This window comes from Pelobates fuscus, chromosome 5, assembly GCF_036172605.1.
Source record: "Pelobates fuscus isolate aPelFus1 chromosome 5, aPelFus1.pri, whole genome shotgun sequence".
Lineage (NCBI taxonomy): Eukaryota > Metazoa > Chordata > Amphibia > Anura > Pelobatidae > Pelobates > Pelobates fuscus.
The window spans coordinates 286,131,918-286,152,143 of record NC_086321.1 but is presented as its reverse complement, the minus strand read 5'-3'; the positions used below and the strand labels follow the sequence as shown (position 1 = coordinate 286,152,143).

The following is a 20,226-nucleotide window of genomic DNA, read 5'->3' as shown; positions in this document are numbered from 1 at the left end:
CTCCCCACCCCGTCCCATGGTGTTCTCCCCACCGTCCCATAGTGTTCTCCCCCCCCGTCCCATAGTGTTCTCCCCCCCGTCCCATAGTGTTCTCCCCCCCGTCCCATAGTGTTCTCCCCCCGTCCCACAGTGTTATCCCCCCCCTCGTCAGTCCCATAGGGTTCCTCCGCCCCCCTCGTCAGTCCCATAGGGTTCCTCCGCCCCCCTCCAGTCCCATAGGGTTCTTCCGCCCCCCGTCAGTCCCATAGGGTTCTTCCGCCCCCCGTCAGTCCCATAGGGTTCTTCCGCCCCCCGTCAGTCCCATAGGGTTCTTCCGCCCCCCGTCAGTCCCATAGGGTTCTTCCGCCCCCCGTCAGTCCCATAGGGTTCTTCCGCCCCCCCCGTCAGTCCCATAGGGTTCTTCCGCCCCCCCCGTCAGTCCCATAGGGTTCTTCCGCCCCCCCCGTCAGTCCCATAGGGTTCTTCCGCCCCCCCGTCAGTCCCATAGGGTTCTTCCGCCCCCCCGTCAGTCCCATAGGGTTCTTCCGCCCCCCCGTCAGTCCCATAGGGTTCTTCCGCCCCCCCGTCAGTCCCATAGGGTTCTTCCGCCCCCCGTCAGTCCCATAGGGTTCTTCCGCCCCCCGTCAGTCCCATAGGGTTCTTCCGCCCCCCGTCAGTCCCATAGGGTTCTTCCGCCCCCCGTCAGTCCCATAGGGTTCTTCCGCCCCCCGTCAGTCCCATAGGGTTCTTCCGCCCCCGTCAGTCCCATAGGGTTCTTCCGCCCCCCCGTCAGTCCCATAGGGTTCTTCCGCCCCCCGTCAGTCCCATAGGGTTCTTCCGCCCCCCGTCAGTCCCATAGGGTTCTTCCGCCCCCCGTCAGTCCCATAGGGTTCTTCCGCCCCCCGTCAGTCCCATAGGGTTCTTTCCCCGCCCCCCGTCAGTCCCATAGGGTTCTTTCCCCGCCCCCCGTCAGTCCCATAGGGTTCTTTCCCCGCCCCCCGTCAGTCCCATAGGGTTCTTTCCCCGCCCCCCGTCAGTCCCATAGGGTTCTTTCCCCGCCCCCGTCAGTCCCATAGGGTTCTTTCCCCGCCCCCCGTCAGTCCCATAGGGTTCTTTCCCCACCCCCCGTCCCATAGTGTTCTTTCCCCACCCCCCCGTCCCATAGTGTTCTTTCCCCACCCCCCCGTCCCATAGTGTTCTTTCCCCACCCCCCCGTCCCATAGTGTTCTTTCCCCACCCCCCCGTCCCATAGTGTTCTTTCCCCACCCCCCGTCCCATAGTGTTCTTTCCCCACCCCCGTCCCATAGTGTTCTTTCCCCACCCCCGTCCCATAGTGTTCTTTCCCCACCCCCCCGTCCCATAGTGTTCTTTCCCCACCCCCCCGTCCCATAGTGTTCTTTCCCCACCCCCCCGTCCCATAGTGTTCTTTCCCCACCCCCCCGTCCCATAGTGTTCTTTCCCCACCCCCCCGTCCCATAGTGTTCTTTCCCCACCCCCCCCGTCCCATAGTGTTCTTTCCCCACCCCCCGTCCCATAGTGTTCTCCTTTACCCCCCGTCCCATAGTGTTCTCCTTTACCCCCCGTCCCATAGTGTTCTCCTTTACCCCCCGTCCCATAGTGTTCTCCTTTACCCCCCGTCCCATAGTGTTCTCCTTTACCCCCCGTCCCATAGTGTTCTCCTTTACCCCCCGTCCCATAGTGTTCTCCTTTACCCCCCGTCCCATAGTGTTCTCCTTTACCCCCGTCCCATAGTGTTCTCCTTTACCCCCCGTCCCATAGTGTTCTCCTTTACCCCCCGTCCCATAGTGTCCTTTACCCCCCCCCCCGTCCCATAGTGTTCGTCCCCCCCGTCCCATAGTGTTCTCCCACCCCCTTCCCTGTCCCACAGTGTTCTCCCACCCCCTCCCCTGTCCCATAAGTTTGAGAGATACTGCACCATTATCTCCCTATTTATCTATTTTTCCAGATATTTGTCATACTAAGTATTCTGTATCCCTTATTTTAAGGGTAAGTTCATTTAATATGACCCCCAGTCAAATACAGTCCTTAAAGGGTCAGCACAGTATAATAGCAGTCCATAAGCCCCAACTCAGTCCCTTAAAGGGCCATGTCTCCCAGGGGCCATAGTCAGCAGGTAGGAGGCAGGCAGCCAGGCCCCTCCAATGCCCAGTGGCGAGGCGGGTTCCGCCACATTTCTCCCCTTTCCCATTAAGACTATCCAGACTCCAGACCTCCAGTCGGTCTGGGGCTCTGATAGTTGGCCGGCCTTTCTCCAATGGTGTAGTTGTCCATATGGCCCCCTGCCACTTGTGCCCAGTTGTAGATCCATGGCTTGGGGAAAAAGTAACCAGGGTGCCCTCTCCCCTGGTTGAACAAAGCTGTTGTTGGGGGAAAAGGGGTAACAGGCTCTTCTCTCTGCGACCCCCTCTCTTGTTGTAGGGGAAAAACGACTGTCTCCCCATCCAATACTTTGCCTTGCTGTTGGGGAACAGAGCAGACTGTCTCTACCCCCGGTGGTGCAGATGCAGAGACTACGGTCCCATCTACACTGTTGTGGGGCTTAACATCTCCCCTTGGTGGGTTAGGTTGTCGCTGGGGAGAGGGGGTAACAAACTCCTCTCCCTTACACACTCCCAGCCGCTGGGGAGCAGGGCTGACCCTCTGTACTCCCTGTAGGCAGGCGCAGAGACCACGGTCCCATCTGCGCTGGTGAGGGGCTCACTGTCTCCCCTTGGTGAGCTGCGCTGCCGCCGGGGAGAGGGAATAACAAACTCCTCTCCCTTACACACCTTCAGCCGCTGGGGAGAGGGGATAACAGGCTCCTCTCCCTGAACCGTAGACTGCCGCTGGGGAGCCGGGCTGACCATCCGTACTCCCTGTAGCTTGGGCGCAGAGACCACGGTCCCATCTGCGCTGGTGAGGGGCTTAGTGTCTCCCCTTGGTGGGCTAGGCTGCCGCTGGGGAGAGGGGGTAACAAACTCCTCTCCCTTACACACTTCCAGCCGCTGGGGAGCAAGGACGGCACCTTCAGCTCCCTGAAACACACACTGCCGCTGGGGAGGAAGGACGACACCTTCAGCTCCCTTTTTGTCCAAATCTGCTAGGTACTGCAGGAACTCTGTCGTTAATTTCTTCACGAACTGCACAATTTCCTCAGAGGGGTTGGGTCCATAGAAAGCCAGCCGCATGGCAACCTCTTTGTCCAACCGCTCCTGAGTGTAGCCAGGCGCCATGCTTGCCCTGCCGACGTTGGTTCCTTTGTAGATAGGGGCACTGTACGGATACTAGCGTTACCCTCACTTTGTAAATCCACGAACGGTGTCTCTGAGCTGCTTTACCTCGCACTAGGACGCCATCCCACCGCTTGCCACCAATGTAACGGATCGCCTGGCACCCCGACTGGGTACCTCCGTTAAAGGATGCTCCTAGCGTTTCCTGAGGACTCCAAGCACTCTGGCAGACACCACAATCACCGTATCGGAGAAGCATATGAATCCTCTCAAGCCTCTGAATGCTGTAGACAGTTGAATAGGAACCATACGAATAGGTTTGCACTCCTAGCAGTCAAACTGAAACAGCATGCAATAAATCCTCCCCCAAGAAGGAGACGACACTTCACTTTGAGGGTTAAAACAGGAACTCTGGACTGGCACATCCAGCCTGGCTTTCATTTCCATCTCAAACATATAAGTTTTCCTGTATAAAAAAGGCTAAGTCCCGTTCGAAGTGTTGCCGGTACTTCGACTTTAGTCGAAATGTCGAAGTGGAGCCGATGGTAAGGGTCGGCGGTGTTCGAAGTTAAAATGGCCGCCGACACGTGGTCTTTTGTCCGATGCCGGTCACTTCAACTGCTTCGACTGTGTCCGAAGTACCAATCTTTCCCCAAAGTATTTAAAGGGCTAGGAACAGTATTATACAATCCATTATGCCCAAATACAGTCCTTAAAGGGTCAGCACAGTATAATAGCACTCCATAAGCCCCAACTCAGTCCCTTAAAGGGCAATGTCTCCCAGGGGCCATAGTCAGCAGGTAGGAGGCAGGCAGCCAGGCCCCTCCAATGCCCAGTGGCGAGGCGGGTTCCGCCACAATTACATTAATTGAATATTTACTTACAGTGTGTGTATATAATGAATGCTGTGTGTGTGTTTTGTGTAGTGTGTGTATATAATGAATGCAGTGTGTGTTTGTGTGTAGTGTGTAAATAATGAATGCAGAATTTGTCTGTGTATATAATGCAGTGTGTTTGCATGAGTGTGTGTGTGTTTGTATGAGTGTGTGTGTGTTTGTATGAGTGTGTGTGTGTGTTTGTATGAGTGTGTGTGTGTGTTTGTATGAGTGTGTGTGTTTGTATGAGTGTGTGTGTGTGTTTGTATGAGTGTGTGTGTGTGTTTGTATGAGTGTGTGTGTTTGTATGAGTGTGTGTGTGTTTGTATGAGTGTGTGTGTGTGTTTGTATGAGTGTGTGTGTGTGTTTGTATGAGTGTGTGTGTGTGTGTTTGTATGAGTGTGTGTGTGTTTGTATGAGTGTGTGTGTGTTTGTATGAGTGTGTGTGTGTGTGTGTGTGTTTGTATGTGTGTGTGTGTTTGTATGTGTGTGTGTGTTTGTATGAGTGTGTGTGTGTGTGTGTTTGTATGAGTGTGTGTGTGTTTGTATGAGTGTGTGTGTGTGTGTGTTTGTATGAGTGTGTGTGTGTGTGTGTTTGTATGAGTGTGTGTGTGTGTGTGTTTGTATGAGTGTGTGTGTGTGTGTGTTTGTATGAGTGTGTGTGTGTGTGTTTGTATGAGTGAGTGTGTGTGTGTTTGTATGAGTGTGTGTGTGTGTTTGTATGAGTGTGTGTGTATATAATGCAGAGTGTGTGCATTATATACAAACACACACTCTGCATTATACACACACACTCTGTGTGTGTGTATAATGCAGTATGTCAGCTCCCTTCACCTCAGTGCAGCTCCCCTGTCAGCTCCCAGTGTAAATGTTGCGACACCGGCGGCCGTCAGAGCGTTGCCACCGGTTACCGTGGCAACGTTCCGCGCGGCACGCAGACCACCAGATTTACACTGGGAGTTGACAGGGGATCTGCACAGATGTGAAGGGAGCTGACCAGAGCTGCTACAAAGGTATGTAACAGCTTGCTGCCGGCTCCCCCCCTGCACAGCCCATGCCACTGGACCACCAGGGATTAAGATAGACCCCTCCCTGACCAGGTAACGAGCAGGGAGGGGAGACAAAAATAAAAATAATAAAATAACAAAAAAAATTATATTAAAATAAAAAAATTTTATATATTTTTTAAATAATAAAAATGCCCTCCCCCCACCCAGTTCACCCAGTTCACACACACACACACACACACACACACACTCTGCATTCACACACACACACACTCTGCATTCACACACACACACACTCAGCATTATATACACACAGAGCGTGTGTGTAAATAATGCAGAGTGTGTTTGTATGACTGTGTGTGTATATAATGCACACACATACAAATACACACACTCATACAAACACACACTCTGCATTATATACAGGATTATGTTCCAGGATCTTACCTAGGTAAAATCTGTCAAAATTCTAAAAATCACAGAATTTCATAGCCCCAAGTTTTACTCTCGACTTATCCACGAGGCATAGCATATTTCACAATTGTTGGTCACAAAACTGCACTTGACTTATAGACGAGATCGACTTATACACGAGTATATACGGTAAGTCTTGCGAGACCCGAAAAACTCTGCTTATATTCGAGTATATACGGTATGGGTGCCCCCCTTCTCAGATCACTGGAAAATCTCCAAGACACAGACAAGTAGATTGATACAGTAGCCCAGACTTGTGCCTCCTGTCTCTGAGCTCTGCAGGCAGTTCCTTTGACATCCTGGCTTTTTTTTGTACTCTTTTAAGCATTTATTGCTGTGATACCTTATATAGACAGGTGTGTGCCTTTCCAAATCCCGTCCAATTAGTAGAATGTGAGCTAAATTTCTAGTGTTATAGCAAAGCCTCTGAATACTTATTTCCTAGCCATATCCATGGTAGCACAACAATGGATAGCTCCTCCCTATCCCTAATTAGACAGGGGCCTAATTAAAACAAAAGGTATAAGTACCCCTCCCACCCTCAGTCTTTATGTTCCTGTCCTATCCCTAGAGCAGACTTAGTAATTTTAAGACTAGAAAATGTTTATTTTTTGCTTACCTGAAGGTCATTTTTTTCTACCTCAAGGGAGTTCAGCCTCTTTTCCTTGGAAAGCTTCAGGATACAGCCCTGTTCAAAGGTGTTCCCTGAAGATACCCCTTTAGTGACCGGGGGTTTTACTTGCTGTGGCCCATGGGGTAGTAAGTATTTTCTACAGTGACCGAAGGGGTAGCAGGTTGGGTATGCACATACTGAGCATATGGATTTAATGTGCTGTGACCCTCGGAGTAGCAAGATTATGCCATTACCCTTTTACCTGTAGTGACGCTGCTACCCCATGGATTTACTTGCTGTGACCCTATGGGTAGGAAGATTATGCAGTTATTATTTATATAGCGCCAGAAAATTTCGTAGCACTGTACCATCACACTATTATTGATTTTTATCACGACCAAGGGATAGCAGGCTTGGCATGCACATACAGAACATATATGTTCCCCCCCATATATAACCCCCTTCTACCCTTCATCGGTTTCATCTGAACGTTAAGAGTTTCATTTTAATTTTATTAATCTTATTTCTAGGCCTCTGTTTCTTCTAATATAGCTGCTGGAATCACTTATTCCTACGCCTGTGTGCATTTTAATATAGCCGCTGGATTCACGTATTCCTAGGCCTCTGTGCATTTTAACATAGTCGCTGGATTCACTTATTCCTAGGCCTCTTTAGCTTTTAATATAGCCGCTGAATTCACTTATTTCAAGGCCTATATGGCTTTTAATATAGCTGCTCGATTCACTTATTCCAAGGCCTATATGGCTTTTAATATAGCTGCTCGATTCACTTATTCCAAGGCCTATATGGCTTTTAATATAGCTGCTCGATTCACTTATTCCTTGTGTACCTTCCTGGTTTAACACGTTATTCTTATTCCTATGTGCCTTTTAATACAGCTACTGAGTTCACTTATTTTCTGCCTTTTAATATGTTTTTGCGGCCCTTCTTCGCTCTATTCCCTTTTTCTAGGCCCCTGTGGCTTGTGAAGTAAAATTGTTTTTTATACCTTGTGATTTTATGCGTTTGCGGCTATCCGCCACTTTTTCTTCTTTGTGCTTTCGCTACAATTTTATTATACGTTCCTAAACTTTCTATACATATTCGCGGCCATTCACGTTTTTTCCTCTGTGTTCAATCCCCGCGAATGTGCATGTGTATTCTGAAATGTTAGTCCAGTTGCGGTGGTTGTAGTGTCTTATTGGCTCCATTTTTTAAGCAACATAAGCTTAAAAAAAAATTATTTTAGGTTTTTCCCTATATTAAATAAGTAGATTTGTGTGTCGTTTTAATCATATTTAGAAATATATACCGGTGTGTGTATATATATATATATATTTTTTTTTTTTTTTTTTAGGGCTCTAAAATCTTCACCCCTTTTAACCAGGAGACTCTTATTTCTTTATAATTGCTTAATATTAAGTTAGCTTTATCGGTTAAACTAGCATCGGTCAGAAGGATAGGATATCAGAAGGGTTACTGCTCATTCAGATAATTGCCTTTCTCCATTAAGCATTATAGGACCAAATCCATTGATGCTCAGTTAGGCAGGATGGTGCTCTTTGTTTCCGTCTAGTCACCATCACTGTCCACCCTATGTTTTGAGATGGTCTCATTTCCTGCTGTGCTGGGTAATAGGATTCTGTATGTCACTACTTGTGTGCGCTCGCCTTGCAAGGAAGGAAAACATAATTTAAATATTTACTGAGAAATTAATTTCCTTTCTGATGGTGAGAAGAGAGCCCTTCATTGTGCCTTCTTTTCTGCTTGGCTAAACTTAGAACTGAGGATTTTAGATGAAGGGTTAGATGGGGAAGAGCGTAATAAATCCTTGCATTATGGTTGGTTCTACTTTATTCCATATATCATTACTCTTGGCCTCTCACCAGAGATCATTTAATTTGTCTGGTAAGAATGGAATTTAATTCAACAGACATTTTGTAATCATTTCAATATATGGCAATTCATATAGAATTTATATATTTTTTCTAACATAAAATGTTTGCATTTTAAATACCTCTGTCATTCTGCTTTGACGGTCTTTGGAAATCTTATCATGTGGCTTTTCCACAAAGAGTAATATCCCTTGGTTTCAGAGTATTGTAAGATAAATAATCAAAACTATGAAAAATGCTTTCTGTTGTGTAACATTTGTAACTAAGATCATAACTGTTGTTTTATTTTAACAGAGATGGCATATACCCTTTGATTATAACACAAAGCACCTATGTGTATGCATTTAAATAAAAAAACACATAATTGATTGCTTATGTTTTTTTTTTATACTGAAATATACACACAATATACACACACAAGAAGTCACTTTTATTGTCGACAACAATTGTATTCATAAGCACAATAACAGGGGGTCACAACCAGTACAATGGGTTACTGCCCTGGCGCTTCTGGGTCAGGGAGATAATTTAATGAAGTATTGCTAACTTTATACAATCCCTAGACAGCAGGGTGCCATAATAATAAAACATGTAAAACCATACTTTCCACATACGTGATATGTACATATCATAGATCGTTAGATAGGTCTCGTTCCCCCAAGCGAATTGTACACACCCGTATTGGATGTGCCCCAGAAATCGTCGAATGAAGTTGGACAGCAGGCTGCCGTGGCTAGATGCAGGTCTTCGACAGTCTGTTTTCTGCATTAGAGAAAAGGGGGCTTTCCCATTGCTCTTAGGTCACATTTTTTGGCTTGTCTCTCCTCTACCTCCTTTACAAAGAGTGCTCTCCTGGTGTTAAATTGAGGGAGTAGGAACGGCTCATAGATACAACAGGCCACGGCAGTGGACCAGGCTGACTTACAGTTCCATGCAATTGCAGTCTGGTTCGGCTGTGTGTCTCTCGTGCACTTTCTGGTGATTTGAATTTCATTTTAATCTCCTTTTATATTTTTAACAGTGTAATTGCTCAAATTATCTGCCATTTGGAAGGGAAATTACTTGGTTTATGCAGCCCTAGTTACACCCCCTGCATATGACCTACATACTTCATGTAAAGAGAGATCTAATCTTTACACTTCCTCTACAGGTCTGTTTTAACTTGAATGTCTTATATCCTTCTCTGGTAATAGCCTGATAGAGACTGCAAAGGCATCCTGTGTGTGCTTAACCCCTTAAGGACACATGACATGTGTGACATGTCATGATTCCCTTTTATTCCAGAAGTTTGGTCCTTAAGGGGTTAAAGTTAAAATAACAGAGCAGAAAATAGAAACTTTTCGTATCTGATTGAAAATGAGAACATGTTTTCATGTTGGTTGTGTGAGACAAAGCCAGGGGATATGTGGGTATGGCAACAGAAATAAAAGTTAATTTTAATTAATGGTCAATAACTTTCAATTTACATCATGATTTTTAAACGTAAAGACTCATCCATGCTGGTTGTTATAATTTTAATATTTCCATGCAGATGAAGATTTCATATTAAATGGACACTATAGTCACCAGAACAACTGCAGCTTAATGTTGTTCTGGTGAGTATAATCATTGCATTCAGGCATTTTTATGCAAACACTACCTTTTCAGTGAAAAGGCAGTGTTTACATTGCCCCTAGGGACACCTCCATGTGACCACTCCTCAGATGGCCACTGGAGGTGCTTCCTGGCTCAGTGCTGCACCTTAGGCAGCAGTGCCGCACCTTAGGCAGCAGTGCCATTCAGCGTCTGTGCATGATGGGGACGTTGAATTTTCCTCATAGAGTTGCATTATTTCAGTGCATCTCTGAGGAGGTGCTGATTGGCAAAAAATGTGTTTGGCCCTGCCCCTTGCCAATTTCAGCCAATCCAATGCTTTTCCCATGGGTAAAGGATTGGATTGGCTAAAAATCGGCAATTTATGTCACCGGGGGGAGGGGGAAACCTAAATGATGGGTTAAACACTATAGGGTCAGGAATACATGTTTGTGTTCCTGACCCTATCGTGTTCCTTTAAGAACAATAACCTTTTCATGTTGTTTTAACAGCTATATCAGTACTGATTTTTTTTGTATATAATTAGAAATAGATAATTCAATTATTGCAAGGAGAACTATCTCCAGTTTTAAAGGTTAATCACTTATATTTGGAGAACAATATTCATGCATTTTCTTAAACGTAAATGCTTGTTAACTGTAGTGGTTAAACAAAATATCTTTAAAAATGGGAACTGCCACAGTTTGCCCTCTTATCTGGGTCGATGCCAGTCTGCAAGCCTTCCCTTATGCTGGGTCCTATGCACTTGGCAAAGCTGGATGCCAATCCTGTTGGTCATTCTTTGGCTGAGAGCTTCAGCTGAGCACACTCAGTCAATGCAAAGAATATGCACAGAATTGACATTGGCCAGCCTAGAAGTCATGTTTTGGGCTTGCTAATGGAGTAGAAATGCAGCTGCTGAGGTGGAATTGCACTTCTGACAGCAATATAAAATATCTCTCACAATGGCTGTGAGGCCTAAATACCAGTGAGGTTGCATTAAAAGGAAGTAAATAAAATCCAGTGTTGGGAAAAAAAAAAATAAGGATTGCAAATACCCGGTGTGTAGAAATTGCATGAAATGGAAAGAGGGCTGTATAGGACTAAAAGTAGCACAAAAAAATAGACTAGGAGGAGAAAAGGAAACAAAGCTGAAATGCCAACAAAACCTGAAAGGCCAACATGAATGTTCAGTGGCGCAGCTAGATGTATATATCAACCAGAAGTGTCCCGAGCCAGTTACAGTATATCCACATATGACTTGCAAGGGCAGTGAACCCTGCATTAACCGAAACATCTAGATTTTAAATATGAACTGGTATTGCATCGTCCCCCAACAGGTACACATAGTCTTTTCCATTTAGTAAATGCTTCATATAATGAAGAATTGAGTCCTCAACTGTCTGGCAACTGTTAAAGGGACGCTAAGCACAAAATCAACTTTAGCTTGATGAAGTGGTTTTGGTTTGGTGCGCTTTCTTTCTATAACATTTTAAATCCTATAATACAAGGAGTACATTATTGTTTAGAATCAAATGCTTTTGAAAATGTAGTATGACCTGCTAAATTCTGTCCTAGTTGAAATAGGAGTCCCAGATATTGAGACCAGGATTTTAAAGTGCAATGAAATGTCATGGTCGCCCATGCTGTCAGTAGGGTGTAAAAATTATGCAAGGGTTTAAAGACTGAAATTTAAGAGATCTTTACCTTAAAAGAGTAAAAATAATTAAATATTTAGCCAAGTTGGAGATTACTTACCACACTCTTGTTTTGGTGATAACTGTTTTCAGCTCACCACTGCACTCTGGGTACACATCATTGTCCTTGAGTATTGATAGAGCATGCATCTAATACAGAGGTAATACTACATCTCCACTGCAACCAAATTACAGTTACAAAATAAAATGAGTAATTGAACACATCTACTGGCTCTTTTTCCAGGCAAGCATTAAACTGATAGTATTAAAGTTTCAACATTTTATTTCATACTTGTGTGTCCGCTCAAAAATGTCCCTGTTTTTTCTCACCTGTATAACGTTGAGGATATATATACTACTAACAACTCTTAAAAGGACACTGTAGGCATCCAGACCACTTCAGTTAATTGAAGTAGTCTGGGTGCTGTGACCCTTTTGCACTTAGTGCTGCAATGTAAAACATTACAGTTCCAGAGAATTGCAATGTTTACATTGTAGCTCTAAGTCTGTCCTCTGTGACTAACAGCCAGTAGAGGTCTTCCGGAATCCAAACGGACTTTTAGTCCGTTATCTGACGCTGGACGTCCTCACGGACCTCCAGCGTCCGGTTTTCTCTTATAGGAAAGCATTAAAAATTCCAAAGAACTTTCCCACGCTGTGTAAAATGACTAGCACTCTTGTTGAATTCCAAGCCAACCAATCAGAGTGCTCTGAGTCAAATTGCAGGGCGTGGGGAGGCTTTATTAGCCTTCACCCGCACTGCGGAGCTCAGTCTGTGCCGTGCCCTCGCCGGGATGGATTAATTTTTTAGCGTTTTTTGGGGTTTTTTTTTGCGCTCAGGTTTTTTATGTAACTTTTTTTACAAGCTAGGGTCCTCTAGACACCTTCTTGTTATTTATAGCCCACACCCGCTGCTCAGGGGTGGAGGCCGAGGGGGAGGACAATAGGTGTGTGTGTGTGTCTCCACCCCTCACCCCCTCAACCCCCCCCAATTCTCCCCTTCAGTTTAATAGCCCCTACTCGTGCGGCTCGGGGGGAGGAGGGGGGTACGTAAGTGTTTTGTAAACATGCGGCAGATTTTAGTCTCCCTTATGCTATTATGTGGGTCATATTGACCCCACTGGAGTGAGGGAGGACATGGGGGGGCTTAGGAAGTGGCAGGGGGCACTGCTCCCTGCCGCTTCCATTTTTACATTTTACAAGGAGGGAGCTGTGCATCGGTAGCTCCCTTCTTGTAATAAACTGAACGAACAAACAAACACTGATATTCGGTGTTTGTTTGTGTGACATTTCTATTCATTCATTAGTCTTTCTGACGAATTAAGGAATAGATGAAATTCCTGTTCGCATGTCCAAGTGTTTAACTGGGCATGTGCGGGAATTTCATAGCGCTATCTAATGTTAGTAGATGACGTTTCCCACAGGGACTTCGTCTCCCCACACAAAGATGGTGGCGCCCAGAACCTAGATCCGGGCACAAAATAAAGTTTAAAAACTAGGTAATATGGGTGGCTTAGGGGCATTTGGGAGTGGCTAGGGGGTCAATTAGATGTAGTGGAGTCGGGCCATGACCGTGCCGCTTTAACAATGAAAGGAATTCGTTGCAAATAGGCATATACCATACTGTGGGAGATTAAATTAACCCTAAATGAAATTTGAGCAGTAGATCTTGTTATACACTTAAAAAAAAATTATTGCTGAACGTGTTTGCTATAAAAGGTATATATTATGTATTGAGAGCTAGCTCATTACCTTAAATAGAATATAACGTATAAGCCTTGGTGACTTAACCTCCTTTGGTTGAAATAAGAACTTTAAAAAAGCCCCTGACAAAAATGTGGTTTCTCATCTAAATGTTGCTAACCAGAGGCACATAAGTATTTATATCCTGCTAAATAAAGCTTTCACTAATAAAATAGAGACTAAAGAAATCAATATATCAGGGGCACTATTCGTATTAGTGGATTTTATAAAGTGTGTGTAGAGATACAAGGCTTCTCAATATCAATCTGTCGGGAAATATAAGCAATCCTGTCTTGCTAAATGAATACCCAAATGTTTTGACTTACTAGATCTGTTGCCATACATTCATTCAAATTAAGAATTTGCTAAAGCACACATTCAAATGTATACACACACACACATCACTGTAAACATCTCAGTGGTACAGAGTGTCCCATAAAAGTCAAAAGAAATAATTTCAAGCAGTAACCAAGCCAGGAACATGGAAAGGTCATAAACCTGCATGCAAAAATACAAGTAAGATTTCAGGTAACATTCATGGAGTTTGCTATAGGATGGATCGACTCGTCTATGTATGTAATACGAGATGAAACTTGTGCAATTCAAGATGCATGCAAAACTGAAATTGCTTATTTTTTACTACAGGATGTAAATAGGGCTTCATTGCATTGTGACTAATGCAAGGAGCATAGATGATTATATTGCATATAATTGTATAAAATTGATTTACTTTGAAGATAAGGCTATATTTAATCAGAATTTTAACCTATTGTATGGTCAATTCCTGCCAGGTGATTGGCACTTTTCATGTAAAATATTTTGAAAGTGAAATGTTAATACATCCTTTGCATATTCACCTTTTGATGCATTTACCAATAAAGTTTTTGTTTTTCAGACCCCTTTTCAGTCCTCTGGATTGGACACAAGTAGAACAACTCGGCATCATGGTCTCGTGGACAGGGTTTATAGAGACAGAAATCGCCTCGGATCCCCTCACAGAAGACCTTTGTCTGTGGATAAACATGGACGGCAAATATCCTTGTGAAGAAAACAAAAATGCTCCCCCTTGTCTCATTGGGGTTGACTTTGTTGCACTATATATGAACTGTAATATCTCTTCAATCAAAAATAACTCTCTAAACACTTGTTTATACACTGATCAGCCATAACATTAAAACCACCTGCCTAATATCATATATGTCCCTCTTGTGCTGCCGAAATAGCTCTGCTTTGAGGCATGGACGCCACTAGACCTCTGATCGTGTCCTGTGGTATCTGGCACTAAGACATTAACAGCATGCAAGGTTGCATGGATTGCATTTGTTATTCCAGCACATCCCACGGGTACTCAATCAAATTGAGATCTGGGGGACTTTGGAGGCCAAAGCAACACCTTGAACTCTTGTCATGTTCTTTAAACCATTCCTGAATAATGTATGCAGTGTGGCAGGGTGCATTATCCTGCTGAAAGAGGTGACTGCCATTAGGGCACGCCATTGCCATGACTGGGTGTTCGTAGTCTGCAACAATCATTAGGTAGGTTGTACATGTGCCTCAGCCCGACTACATTCTTCCTATAGTGCATCTTACTGCCATCTTTCTCCCTAGGTAAGCAACATCTCATGTCTCCATTGAAGGCACTTTCAATGGTCGACACGGTCATCATGGGCACTCTGACCAGTCTTCGTTATGCAGAACCATATACAGCAATCTGCAATGCCCAGTGTGTTCTGACACCTTTCTATCATAGCCAGCATTAATATTTTTGGAAATTTAAGTCACAGTAGCTCTTCTTTATGATCGGATCAGACAAGCTAGCTTTTGCTCCCCTTGTGTATCTTTGACGCTGGTTCACCGGTTGACCTTCCTTGCACCACTTTTGATAGGTACTTACCTTGGAGATGCTCTGACCTAATCCTCTAGCCATCACTATTTTGCCTTTGTAAAAGTCACACTGGCCCATTTTTGTTTTTTAGCTTCCAACACATGAAAATCAAGAACTGACTGTTCACTCTCTGTCTTGTATATCTCACCCCTTCACAGGTACCATTGTGACATTATAATCGATGTTACGCACTTCACCTATCAGTGGTTTTATTGTTGCAGCCGATCAGTCTATATCCATCAATGTACGACAAAATCACACAATAATTATTTATTCGGATCAGTTTAGTGTTTCATCCTACTGAGTTTTATAGACGAGTAGGCCAGAATTCCTCCACAACAATGTGTGACTGATGAAGTCATTCAGCAAACGATTACTTCAAGTTATTGTTGCTAAAGGTGGTTCTAAGAGCTGTTGAATTATAAGACGTACTTAGTTTTTCACACATGGCTTCTTCATTTTAGCTTTAAGTTTGTTCAATTATGACACGATGTAATATGTCGTGTGTTGTTGTTGTCCCCTTTGATGAGATTTTTGGCGAAATGCGTGTGTCAGGGGCTCTGGTTTCCTTTCATTATATTAGAATGTTCGGCTAATATGCCAGTTCATTGTTACTTTTTACTGTAGGAAGCACTTCTGCACCATTTCATACCACTAATTTATTTCATCATCACGTCGCTGACTGGGTTTGTCTATGTGATTCAGAAGATAGTTATTTAGATCGGTGCCCTTGATGGCACGAGCTAGAGTTTATCAGTTGTTACATTTCTCTAAATATTTTTACTACCTTCCGGGTTACTTGTTATATTTAATGCTGCAGGTACCAGTTTCCGATCTGTCTGCTTCCCTATATTTAAATGATTGCTCTGATATTTTGTATATGTGTTGCAACTTGTACCTGTATTACCTATGACTCATTGAAAAGAGGTTCGGCTGAGTTATACACCTTCTGGGACTTCGCTGTTTTACTTGTATACTAGAGTTAAACATTGTAAGATTAAGTAATTTTTTTAACACTATTGTCCAGCTTTTGCATGTGCATCCATTGGCCAAGTTGCACACATTAACTTATAATACCACTCCTGATGTTAGACTACAAATTGACCTCGAATTTTAGATAAATCTGTATTTAGCGCCAAAAAATTCCGCAGCGTTGATCAATGGGTGGACTAACAGACACGTATTTGTAACCAGACTAGTTGGACACACAGAAACAGAGTGATTGAGGGCCCCGCTTAATGAGCTTGCATGCTGAAGGGAGTGGGGTGTAGTGACAAAAGGTAACGGCAGGGTAGAAAAGTAGGTTGCTAGGATAGTATTCACTGAGGGCCTAGTGTTTTGTTTTGCTGACAGTTGCAGGAGAGGAATCGGGGTGCGGGAAGAGAAAGCTGTTGACAGTTTAATTTAAATGCTTTCCTGAAGAAGTAAGTTTTCAAAGTTTTTTTTTTTTTGTAGGAGTGGAGACTGGTGGAAGTCTAACAGAGAGGGTATGGGTGCAGCCCTAGAGAAGATGATGAGAATCGGAGGTAGGAGTATGAACAGAGGTTAGACATAGGTCTTCGGCAGAGCGTAGGTGCTAGACGGGACATATTTGTGTATTAGGATAGGTAGGAGCAGCATTGTGTAGAGATTTGTAAGCAAGTACCAGGATCTTAAATTAAGCCCTATATTTTACAGGAAGCCAATGTAGGAACTGGCAGAGGGGAGAGGTGTGGGCGGACCGGAAGATGAGCCTTGCCACCACATTCATTATAGATTGTTACCGAGCAAGTTGGGAACACTTAAAGGATCACTGTAGGGTCAGGAACCTCAACCATGTATTCCTGACCCTATAGTGTTAACCCCACCATATAGCCCCCCTGGGCCCCTCATGCATCCAAAAAATATAGTAAAAATCTTACTGTATTCAAGCCTGAAGCTGTAAATCTGCATGCTGTTAGACTCAGAAAAACAAGTAGTCTGCTGACATGTGGTAGCCTGATCCAATTACAGTGCTTCCCCATAGGATTGGCTGAGACTGACAAAGAGGCAGATCAGGGGCAGAGCCAGCATAATTCAAAGACAGCCCTGGCCAATCAGCATCTCCTCAGTTCAGTGTCTGCATGCAGAGGGAGGGGATACGCGTTATGTCCAATCAATCGCCAAATCCTGCCGCTTCCATCTCAAAAACATGAGGGGTGAAGTAGAGATCAGAGTCAAAGAGAACACCTTATGCAGTGAACCTGCAAGGTAGAGCTGATGGTAGTGACATTGACTTGGAGGGAAACAGACAAGGGAGTAGCAACACTTGAGGAAGGGAAGACCAGAAGTTCTGTTTTAGTCAGGTTGTTTAAGGAAATTGGCAACCATCCAGTTGGAAATAGCAGAGAGGCAGTCAGACACGAGTCATGAGGGGTGGTGAGAAATCAGGGGAGGACAGGTAAATTTGTGTCATCCACACATAAAAATCTTACTGGAAGCCGAAGGATCTAATGAGTTTACCAAGGGAGGCAAATTGAAAACAAAAGGGGGTCAAGGAAAGACCCTTGAGAACCACCAACAGATAGGGATTGGGGAGAAGCTATGCAATAGAAAGAAACACTGAAAGAGCACCAGTAGAGAGCGGTATCTCATAGACCGAGAGTATGGAGCATGAAGATGCGATAGTTCCTTATCCTAATTTTTTTTTCATATTTTTCCTTTTTCTTTTCATATTTATACTGTATAACATACTTTGTTGGTACATTCTGCAAGAGTAACATGCATACTTGCGTGTTTACTTATCTTGCAGGTAAACAGTCAATCATCAGTTTTCATAATTTTTGGAGTTCAACTCCCATTCCAAGCACTGCTTAATAAGTAGACAAATATTGATCCTCATTTCAAGGTTAGATGCTAAGTTTCAGGGTTACCCACTTTTAGGAGTGTCCCTCGAGATCTAGTTTTTTCTGTCTTTTTTTTTTTTGTTTGTTTGTCATGTGTTGTTAATCTGAGGTTACATTTACCGAATATTAAGATCTGCTTAGGGACAGATGATTATGTCCTGGTATGTAAAACCATAGAATTCAAAGAGGGTGTACTCCGACGCCCCCTCCATGACTGTATAAGCCATGTCTTGCTTACGGGCCCAAGGAATATGTATCCGTGCCTTGTGCACTTTTTTTGAGGAAGATAAAAGAGGACATTAAAATACCTTCTATTTTCCACAATGTTGGTGATAGGTTCAACTTCGTTTTTTATTTAATTTTGCGCTTTATGAATGAGAAATTGATGCCTTTGTAAGCTTTGCGATTGCTAAATGTTTGCTCTGCATCATCATACTTAAAGTTAGAAAGCTGCATTATTAAGGTCTTTTGGCACTCTAGCTATGACACTAGAGCTAGAAATCAGATTGATTTGTTTCTAAGCAGCATGCTTAGAGTGTAAGCAATAACCTAATCTGTCAAAATACCTCTTGCTGCATATTATAGATCCAAAGATTCCATTCGACTTCTTGTGAAATTGTGGCAGTCAGTATTGTGTTGCTATTTACCCACAGTGCAGAAGCCCATGAACATGAATTAGTACATATAATGCACATACATGACATGTATTCTCAGTGATCATTAAACTACATTAGTTAACCCCTTAAGGACTGGACAGTTTTTGCGATGTTGTACATTTGCGACCAGGCCTCTTTTTACACTTTTGTGGTGTTTGTGTTTAGTTGTAATTTTCCGCTCTCTCATTTACTGTTCCCATCCAAATTATATATTGTTTTTTTCAAGACAAAAAAGGCTTTCTTTACATACCATTATTTATATAATCTCATGTAATTTAATTTTAAAAAACAAACAAATATGATGAAAAATTTAAAAAAATACATGTTTTTTTGACTTTTACTTGAAAAATCTTTTACTCATCTACAAAAGCGAATAAAAAAAACTGCTAAATAGATTAAAAATATAGTCCTGAGTTTTAAAATACCCAGTGTTTACATGCCTTTTTGCTTTTTTTTTTGCAAACATATATTTTTTCAAATTTATCAATAGTGACATTGTAACACTATTATCTGTCAAAAGTCTCTGAATAACACCCCACATGTACATATTTTTTTTAAAGTAGACAAACCAGGGTATTCAATATAGGGTATGTCCAGTCTTTTTTAGTAGCCACCTAGTCGCAAACACTGGCCAAAGTTAGCGTTCATATTTGTTTTCTGTGTGAAAAAACAAAAAAACTAAATTGAACGCTAATTTTGGCCAGTGTTTGTGACTAAGTGGCTACTAAAAAAGACTGAACATATACCCCATTTGCAATACCTTTTGTTGTCTTCTTTTGCAAATGGTATGCCATCATGGGGGTAATTCTCAATCCTAGGCTACCATACGCTCTCAAAGGCAACATAACCAACCTGGCCATTTTCAATGTAAAAATATTTGACCCATATATTTGACCCTGTAACTTTCAAAAACGCTATAAAATCTGTACATGGGGGGTACTGTTATACTCGGGAGACTTTATTGAACACAAATATTAGTGTTTCTGTGGCGAAACCGACCTCGCCACGTGTCCTTGGATGGGTGCTGCTTGCCCGCCTCTGGACCATAGACCGGACTTTATGTGAATGTGTTAACCAGATAGCTATGCTATTGGAGCCCATTCGTGTAGTTAAAGACTTCGGCTCCATGGTAATTGAACTGTGTGAATAGGATCTGCGCGCTATTCGGTAGTTTGGTGCGCTCAGATCCCAGCTATCTGGGGATATGTGAAATGTCTGTGTGTTATGTGTAAAAGGTGACTTTATGTATTTTAAAGTGTTTTACTGTCTTTGTGTCCCCATGTGCTCAATGGAGTCTGTCTTTGCCCTGGGAGGTAATTAGATTACTTCTACCTTGTCTCCAGGAGAGAGGGCTCTGTAAAACCGGTCTGAGCCGGAAAAACAATCTGGCAGGGGTTTTAAAAGATACTTTACTAACTTTTGAACCCCTGGTCTGATTCATGCCATTTTTAATATGTCGTTCCCCTGAATTGATTGATTGTGGATATGTATTTTTATGTGAATGTGATGTATGGTTTTAGAGTTATGAAAGTTGGGTAGAAAGTATGTTTTAACTGTATGTATAATTGAGTTTCCTCTCAGGATAAGGGGAGGGAATATGTGGGATGTAACTGATGTGTGAGTGGTTGTTTTATACCTCCCTGTGGGCGGACCTGTATTTTGTAACAACTGCAATAAAAACCAGGCTGGGTGTGCCAGCACCTCAGATTCTGCTTGACCCTCAAACCGATGTGTCG

At 43.4% G+C, this 20,226-nt stretch overlaps 1 protein-coding gene across 2 annotated transcripts in view; it reads left to right on the top strand.

The window, feature by feature from the left end:
- The window catches only part of CRTC1 (CREB regulated transcription coactivator 1), a 166,614-nt gene that overhangs the window by 82,252 nt on the left and 64,136 nt on the right, over positions 1-20,226 (top strand). For both annotated transcript variants that reach the window (XM_063455402.1, XM_063455400.1), the window contains exon 3: positions 13,981-14,118. In XM_063455402.1, coding sequence (XP_063311472.1) covers positions 13,981-14,118 — 138 coding nt within the window. The remainder of the gene's footprint in view (positions 1-13,980; positions 14,119-20,226) is intronic.